At 40.2% G+C, this 9,008-nt stretch overlaps 2 protein-coding genes across 7 annotated transcripts in view; both read right to left on the bottom strand.

Moving 5' to 3' along the window:
* Positions 1–5: 5 nt before the first annotated feature.
* LOC122619757 (pescadillo homolog) lies at positions 6–2,331 on the bottom strand. The gene is made up of 4 exons (XM_043796870.1): positions 2,172–2,331; positions 1,833–2,066; positions 677–1,775; positions 6–614 (listed from the first exon to the last, which is right to left on the bottom strand). Exons 1-4 carry the CDS (start codon positions 2,187–2,189, stop codon positions 79–81), a joined length of 1,887 nt encoding a protein of 628 aa, XP_043652805.1. The 5' UTR covers positions 2,190–2,331; the 3' UTR covers positions 6–78.
* A 1,441-nt stretch (positions 2,332–3,772) lies between these two features.
* LOC122626043 (sodium/potassium/calcium exchanger Nckx30C) overlaps positions 3,773–9,008 on the bottom strand; it is a 34,799-nt gene continuing 29,563 nt past the window's right edge. For all 6 annotated transcript variants that reach the window (XM_043806153.1, XM_043806176.1, XM_043806160.1 and 3 more), the window contains one exon: positions 3,773–9,005. In XM_043806153.1, the coding sequence (XP_043662088.1) occupies positions 8,765–9,005 (241 nt within the window). In that variant the 3' untranslated portion in view covers positions 3,773–8,764. The remainder of the gene's footprint in view (positions 9,006–9,008) is intronic.

Raw genomic sequence — 9,008 nt, 5'->3', positions numbered from 1 at the left:
TTTAGTTTCATTTACATTTTCATTGTTTATTGTTTTAACCTAAATCAAGACACAGATCCCCCCGAGCAGATAGTTCGCTCACTTGCCCAGCTTGGAAGCCTTGGCAGCTGCAGCCGCCGCCTCCTTGCGCGCCTCCCGCTTGGCCGTCTTGCGGGCCTCCTTCTCGTTGGCCTCGTGGGTTCGTCGCTTCTTGCGCAGCAGCCACTCCTCCTTTTCCTTGGTCTGCTTCTCGCGGATGAGTTTCCGGAAGAGATTGCGGTGACGGGGCTTCACCATACGAGCTTGCAGGCGGTGCTCGTCGACCTCGGCCTTGTGCAACTGCCGCTTGTTGACCTTGTGCACCTTGCCCGACTGCACGGACATCTTCTGCTTCTCCTCCTGCAGGCGCTTGGTCTTCTCGTCGACCTCTTCCTCCTCCTCTTCATCGTCGTCGTCTTCGTCATCATCCTCTGGATCTTCCTCGTCTTCGTTGACGCCATCGGGTCCGCCGTACTTCTTGTACTCGGCCGTTTCCTGCTGGTAGGCAAGCTGCAGTTGCGCATCGAGCAGCTCCTGGTCCACAGCCTCCTCTTCCTCTTTCTCAGCTTCCTCTTCGGAGTCGTCATCGCTTTGGGCTGCAGACAGAGGGAGTGTTAAATGGCTGTTCTTAATTATATTCAAAGATTCCGTAACTTACCATGTGTTTCGATCAGGGAGGGATCCAGCAGGGCCTTCTCCTCGGGCGGTATGTACGAGTCCCTCTTGGAGTCCACGAATGGCGACAGGTGTGGTGGCAATGTCTCGCCAATGAAGTACTTGTTGGTGGGCAGCAGCTGGCGCTGATTGACGCAGTCGAAGACCCACTGTGGCTGGATATAGTCACGCGAGATGTATTGCGTGGAAATGCTGGGCCTGTCGACGATCTGGTGGGTGATGGTCTCATCAGCTTCGTCATACGTTGAGCCAGCGAAGATTGATGAGTCCCAGGACACCTTGCCGCCAAAGGAGCGGATGAGGATGACCAAGGGCTCGCGCGGTACTTCGCGGTTGATGAAGAACTTTAAGCCCTTGAATAGGGTGCGTAGACGGCTCACTTCCTGGGCCTCCTGCTTCATCTTGATGATACGCTTCGAGTCGCCGTCCTGCTCCAAGAGCTCCATGTCGATGTCCAGCTCCTCCTCGTCCTCCTGCACCTTGTCAGTGCGCAGCAGCTCAAAGTTCAACGCTGCAATGCGGTCAGATACGAAGCTGGCCTCGTCCTTCAGGGATTCCTCGCTATCCTGAAGCACGCTGCTTGGGAATTGTGGTGGATAGGCCAGATTCAGGCCATGGAATAGCCGGAAGTTGGTGAAGCCCAACATAATCGTGTAGAACTCCACAAAGATGGACATCACCTTGAAGTCCACCTCCTGGCGGGACTGTGGCTTGAACGGATAGTAGTGCGGCACAATCCAAGTGACCTTCTGGCCCTTGATCTCCGCCTGGAAGTAGTAGCCCTTGATGGAGATGAACACTTTGCGCAGCGACTTGGACGCGATCACGTAGTGCAGGAACTCGATAGTCAGCCGGCGGCAAAGGTTCGACTGCTCCCTGGGAATCAAGTGCAGCGAGGGAAAGGTGCTGAACAGAAAGAGCAGAGTCAGGCAATCATCCAGATCCTTTAGGGCATCGATGAAGGTGGGATAGCGCTCCTTGACAATGTGATCGAGTTTGATTTCGGGAAACAGGGCCAATCGACGCTTCAGGTTGCGGAAATCCTTGATGGCGCGATCGCGATTGCTCTTCTTGGCAAAGATCTGTGAAACATTTGGAATGAGCAACGAATCTGTGTATTATATCTGTATTTAACATACCTTGTAGTCACGCAGCGTCCACACTATCGACTCGTGCAGCAGGAAGCGGATGTCCTTGGTGTGATAAAGGACCTTGATCTCGGAAGATCCCTTTTGAGCTCTACGCCTATGTTTCGGTTCCCGGGGATAGACGCCCTTCAGGATGCACAGCCTCCGGAAATCGTTCAGCGATAGCTGGAGTTTCCTGAGCGCAGCTCGGCGGCTGATGTACTGCGTAGCCTCACCGGATTCGTACTAATAAATGATTAAAAACATTAATTTCCATATGCTTTCATGGGAGTCTCAAAACACATAACCTTAAAGGCGGCAAAAAGTACGCCTAAACTAATGAAAACCTACCTTCTTGGGTCGTCTCATTCTGTCGGTTTATGAAAATGCACTTTTTGTCAAGTTAAATCTGCTCTAAACAGATTTATTTAAAGGAAAACACGCCGTTGACCAAAACACACGTTTTTTGTGTTGTTGGTTCAGCGTGGAAAGGAAGTGTGGCCGATTTGAATTCAAAACACCAGGTGGTATTGAAAATAATCCCAAATTTGAACGGAGGTGTAGAACTTAGCTGCAAAAGGTAGATAACTTTGCTAAAGGAAAACAGTACATGTAGGAAATCGATATATTAATCGCTGAAGTAAGCAATTACACTTTCGATATATCGATAAGTAACAGCTATTGGGATTTAAATTCAAATTGAAACATTTCAACAAAACTTTATATCATAATGCACTTAAAAGGCGTGAAAGAAAATCACTCGCTGGCTGCCATTGGATAACTCATTTTATTGAATCTGTTTTTATTGTTTTTTATAGGTATTGTATTGAGAAAATAACATACAGTCTAAGTTTGTTGTATTATATAATATTCGTTATATATTAGTTAGTTTGAACATTAACTTCGTTTTTGTTTTCGCCACTTGCTTACTGCAGTCGCATTTCCTTGCGCTATGCTGTCCTGCTTGATAACAAAAGTTTATTAAACGGCCCTTTCTCGTTTGCTGCGGCTCTTCTACAACTCTGCGTTTTTGAACATTCGTGTCCTTGTGTCGTGTTCTTGAGTGTCTGCTTGAGTAATTCTTTTGAGCTTTCAAAGCCTTGTTAACGGTTCGATGTAAATGTATCTGTATCTGCCTTTGCATTTGCATCTGCATCTGCATCTGCATCTTGCATGCTGCATCTGAGTGTGGTTTGTTGTATATTTCACCTAAATAACTAGTTAACATTTCGGTTTATTCGCTATAGCTTCGTTTTGATTTACATAAGGTTTTTTTTGGGGCTCTCACCCCGCTCTACTCTGCGCCTTTCTCCAGTTGACGATCCTTAAAATGCTTTATATAACTTCATATACGTTTGGTTTATATATATCTTGAGTGCCAGCCATATATGTTTGCATGTATCGTTAGAAATTGACTATATATTTGATTTGCCTTCACTCCATGCTCGATTTTGATGATACCCATTAACTGATGGGTATTGTGGTATACTGGTGAATTTGGTTCGGTTGTTGGAGTCGGGAATCGAATGACTGCGTGTTTCTGGGTGTGTTTTGTATAAAATCTAAATGTCGTTAACTAGACGTACTTGTATAAAGTAAATAACTCGATGTATTACACCATACATACATACATAAGTATTTATCGTTCGAGCTCTCTGGTTCGTCACAGAGATAAAGTGAGTTCAGCATGGTATTGGAATCTTTGGGAGCTGGGGTATCTACTTCTTTGGTGAGTAAGTAGTGGGTTGCAATTATATTTTTAGACTGGATCAACTGAATATCTGAACTGACTTTAGCTCTCATTTTATGTTTTCCTTTCATGGTTTATTGTATTATTCATATAAATCATTTGTACAATCTTATGTGCTAAAAGCGTATCAGTTGTTAAAATTAATGTCTGTTATTATAATACTCTCATTGCTCGCTATTAAAATTACACACCCGTCTGCACTAATTACATGCCAGTGTCGATCGATCGGTCCGCTTGTGTTTTTTGTTCCGAAGAAATACACATTTGTAAGGTAAAATTCAAAATTACAACGATCGAAACGCAACAACGGAAAATATACGTATTTTGGTGGGTAATGATAATTGTTATTACACACGACGGCTATATGTTCACGCACTATATCTGGTGACATCCGATGTCGGTCGGCTGATCGCTGGCATTACAAATAATAAACGCATCCGGTTTATATACTTATAAATTTGAAAACGCTATAAAATCTTTAAATTAGTCTACCAATATGTTAACTATTACTTTTTACTGGATTCATATATTCATTCATATTTGCTTCATGCTTGCATATACGTTTAATCATTTAATCATTTATTGGTAATCGTTTGGTTTCCGCACATCGAACGAAAAATTCAAATCGAAATCAAATCGAAGCCGCTGAAAAGTTATTGTTTTCTGTGATTCTCTGCCTGCCTAAACAACGGACGCAACTTGAAACGGTCTCTAAATATTGTATAATTGAATATAAGTATTGCATACATTGCACTTCACGTGTTCTATTTGTATTCGTATTCGTAATCGTAATCGTATTAAGTATTAAAAAAGTAATCCACTTGGGGCGATCGTGTTTGTGATCGCACAAACACGCTATATTCTATTTGCTATATGGTATGTGGTATATGCTATAAGGTATATGGTATATGGTACATATACTGGTTTATAAAAGTTCATAAATATCCGTGTGTCCCATATACGGTTTAGGTCTAGTTCGTAGATTATTTAAAGCTGAAATCAATGATTATGTGTTCGTTCGTTCGTTTATTCCCGTAGACGTTATGTGGTATATGCTATGTGGTATATCGCTATTTCTGATCAAGACGATTGTATTTGGTGATTGACTCGACGGCGTGATTAGTATTGGGCCAGATCAGATATCTAGAAATGCATCCGAATGGTCTGTGCTTGTGTTTGCTAATTTTATTTGAAAACATCGAACATTGAATATCTAATCATGCCAATTACGTTCAAAAACATAACAATCAATTGGGTATACTTACGGTTGATTTTTCTGCAAAACTCAAAATTTGTTTGTGGACACAAAATTAGCAAACACAAAATTTGTTTTTTTTTTGTTTGTTTTTTTAGGTTTACTTTTTTCACTTTAATTTCAAACAATGATTTTTATTTTCATAGTTAAATATTTCATAAAGTATATATAGCATTACTATATCTTTCGATTCGATTTGGTTTGCTCTGTTTCGTTTTATCATTATTATTATTACCTTCCTTACGCTTCGTTTATGTTTTATGAACGCTTTTGCTAATGTTTCAACAATTTTTTTGTGTTTTTGTTTTGTTTCACTTTTACTTTTTACTTTTACGCAATTATTCAACTTGTTAAAAATCTATAACCATAACAATTTCATATACATATCTTTATATATATATGTTTCTTGTATATATTTCCTCTTATTTACGTTGCTTTAAAGCGAGACTTCAACGCCATTCGACAATTTTGTGTGGTGTGTGCGCTTTTGGATGATGATCTGGATATGGGATGAATGGGAATCGGGAGTTATGTTTATTGGTAGGTTTATTGGGCATTATACATTTTCTAAACTTCCATTCGGAAGTGGGAGAAGTTGCTTGAAATAATCTTGTGTGTCTAGTTCCTTAAGTTTCTCAATTCTGTTCGGTGTTCCTCTCGGAATATTGGCTTTTGTAGATAGAAAATCGGCGCGATATGTTTAAATGCATGTGTGTGTGTAGCTTAGATGTGAGAGGGTGTGTGTGTGAGGGAAATTTTCAGTACAAGTAATTGCTGGGTGTGCTTTTCCATTTTCTCGTTAGGTTCTAATAAGATGTAGTTAAGTGTGAGAGTGTTTCGATCTCAAGTATTTTACTTTTATATAATAAATATGACTTGGTTTTAAAGTTAATTTGGAAGATATTTTTTTTAAAGGTTTTCTATTCGATTTAGTTGCTGCTACCCTTTGTTGTCTTTAGTTTAACATACAGCATGTATAAAAGTTTAAGTTAATTTGTTGTTTGTTCTTGGAAGTTGTCTCTGTTAAAGCCTGGCGACCAAGGCAATCTTCTCGTGAGAAGTGAGCTTGCTAGTTGGGATATATGTATACGATGCTGACACGCATATGTATGTATATCCAATATAGAAGGACTAAAGTCGACACTTTTGGAATTAAGAGCTACAGTGAGAAATGCTTGGAGTGGCTGAGACAAAAGTGGCGGGAGAAGAAGGAGGCTGAATGGGGCATTTCAATATATAGTTTCTAAATTATATGTATTCAACGAAACTTGGTAAATTTTCTTAGAAAGTAGTAACGTAGTTTTACAAAGGATTGAGAGTCAAAATAAGGTAGAAGCTACAAATACATTTTCAAAACAATACGCTATAGTGTACAAATGAAAAATATTCAAGGTCTTAGATGACCCCTGGGAAGTTCTCAGCCAACTTTCCGCTGGATTGGTACTGGTATACTCTGTCGCAGATGAAGGGATGTTGTGTCTTCTATGTGGAGAAGGGTGTGATGTAAGTCTCGTTCGAGTTTTATACAATGTCTCCTCCATCTCGTTCCCTGACAATCGCGTTGCTCCTGCGCTCTTCCGGTTCTCATGTTCTCATGTTCTCCTGTTCTCATGTTGTGCTGTTCTGCTGTGACCTCCGACCTCCGACCTTCGACCTGTCCATATCCTACATGCATATTTCATATTATCATTTATTTATATTTATATCTGCGTGCAATCGAATGCACTGCACCCATGGGGTGTAAGAGCAGCCACTTAGTTACGTTAATTCTGCATTTGCATCGGCACATCGCATTGTTCAGTAGATACAGCACATAATTCAGCGAATGTGAATGCATATATAATTATTTCCGATGCGTTACAACTGCTTGTGGGTCTTGATGTTCGCAATTCGCAGTGAGATTCGCATGTCGTACATATAGGAGTATGCATATAGTGCCATTCCACTGCGGAATCCTTTAAGTTCACTGGTAATAAAAATTATTGCTTTCTGTTCTGAGTGTTTGTGTGTGTGTGTTTGTATCTGTATCTTGTATCTGTATTTTGTATCTGTTTCTGTATCTGTATCTGTATTTGTATCTTGTATCTTGTCTTGTCGCTTCCTTAACTTGACTGCGAGCCATATGCAAACGTCTGGATATCCGTTAGATACATTGCCTACTTAAGTATAGTTGCATATATATATAGTAAGTTATCTTCTGGTATATATAAAATATATATATTTATATATAAGTATGTTTATATTAAGGTGTATATATGTATGCGTTTTATGTTAAATTATTTGGGTTTCTTTTCCATTTGCATTTCAACGGTTTTGCGGCCACTTGGTTTTACGAGTTTAGGGTTTTGGTTTTAGTTTTAGTTTTAGTTTTAGTTTAGAAAAATGTTACGTACCTTCTAAATAAAGAGAGCAAGTTGATTTTGTTTTGTTTCGTTAAATATCGTCTTATATGTCGTTTATATATAAATACGTTAATATGCTCATATATATGTACTTGGGGGACTTCATTAAGCAAAAAGTATATGAAATTAGTTACTTTTTTTTTCGTTTTTTTTTTGTATCTTAGGCTTTTGGTTTTTGGATTTGAAGTAGTCTATAATAAATATATGGCTTCAATTTAAAGATTAATTTAAAATCTGCTCCTCCTACACGCCAACATGAATCAGAATTAGAATTAGGACTAGAAACGGGATCAGAACTAGAATCATAATCATAACTAGAATTAGAATAATAATTTGAATTAGAATTAGAATTAGCATCGGACTGGAATCAGTGTAATCGATAATCATATCATAATGATCTGGTCTGGATGTATGGCAAATGCACCTAAGCAAATTGTTCAAAGCCATTCAAAGACATTCGCTTCGATTGAGCGTTGAATTCGAGTACAACTGTAGCTTACTTTGAGAGTTTTCGATTGGTTCGATTTGTTCGATTTGTTCGCTTGCTTGTTCAATAAGTACGCAAATTATCACTTAATCAATACAGGTCAATATATAGTATGCCATGTAAGTGTGCGTGTGAGTGGATACATATATAAGTATTATGTATAAGTCGTAAACTAGATAGAGTTTAGATAGGCTCTGGATAAAGCTTTTAGGAGAAATCTTAGTAGAGCACGCAAATGAAAGGCTTCTGCTCGATCGATCGAAACGAAACGAAAGAGCTCAACACAAATTTTGGAGGCTGCTTTTCTTCATCGTATCGTATCGTATCGTATCGGATATAGGTGCCTTGTGCCGAGATATTCATATACGAGTACTTGTATATATTGGTTGATACATACATCTGGTATGGTATCTTGGTATGGTTTCTTATGCTTGTAGTTAAAACCCAAACGTTAGGTAGATAGTTAGTAAGTGGTTGGGAAGCCATTGTCGTGTTTCCTTCTCGCTAGTTTTGGTATTAGTTTTTGGTATTAGATAGTTTCGCAGATAGATACGATAGTTGGGAGCAAAGATTCATAGAGTTAAGGATAGGATAGGGGGCGGCTTGCGTTAAAAAGCTGCGCTAAACACTTTAAAGTAAATGTCTTTCGAAAAAGAAACGCTGGCACTAACTAACTCGCATTTTGTTAACGTTAAGTTTTCGATTTCGTTAATTCAGTATGTTCTGTGTTCTGTTGTGTGTGTGTGTGTGTATCTGTGAGTGAGTGTGTCTGTATGTCTGTCTGTCCGTCTGTTTAACAATTCGATTATTTAGCTTTAGTCCACTGTTAATTAATTTGTTTATCATCCATTAATTTGCTTGTATATAATTTAGCTAATTGGGTGTGAGGCTGACGGGGCGAGGTCCTCGTCTCGACTCGTCCTCGTCTCGTCCTCGGCGGCATCCAGATATCCTTGGCAGGTATCCTTGCTGGCTCGGTAGCTCGATGGCACGACAGCCGGGTAACTCGGTAACTGTTGCCCGCTTTTGTCTTTGCCCCTGCCCCCCCATTTAAAAGGGGCACGTGATCACATCGTATTCGAACATCAGCGACACGGCGACAAAGGCAAAATACAACAGAAACATGGTGAAGCCCAACCCCTTGTTCATGCGCCAGCGGAAGCAGGCGATCGACATCACCACGAACACCAGCATCATAAACAGGATGGTTATGGAGCAGACCATGCCCACCGAGTTCACCTCGACGGGCGCCCCATAGATGATGCCGTACAGCAGCCACGGTATCGGCAGGCTG

This window comes from Drosophila teissieri, chromosome 2L (genome assembly GCF_016746235.2).
Source record: "Drosophila teissieri strain GT53w chromosome 2L, Prin_Dtei_1.1, whole genome shotgun sequence".
NCBI classification, from domain to species: domain Eukaryota; kingdom Metazoa; phylum Arthropoda; class Insecta; order Diptera; family Drosophilidae; genus Drosophila; species Drosophila teissieri.
Note: the sequence above shows the minus strand (reverse complement) of the source record. Positions and strands in the feature narration are given on the sequence as shown.

Excerpts from the sequence above, each read along its gene's own strand:
- LOC122619757 (XM_043796870.1), bottom strand. Across the intron at positions 1,776-1,832 it reads GGACGCTGCGTGACTACAAG|ATCTTTGCCAAGAAGAGCAA; the intron begins GTATGTTAAATA and ends AATGTTTCACAG. Across the intron at positions 615-676 it reads CTCCCTGATCGAAACACATG|CCCAAAGCGATGACGACTCC; the intron begins GTAAGTTACGGA and ends CTCTGTCTGCAG.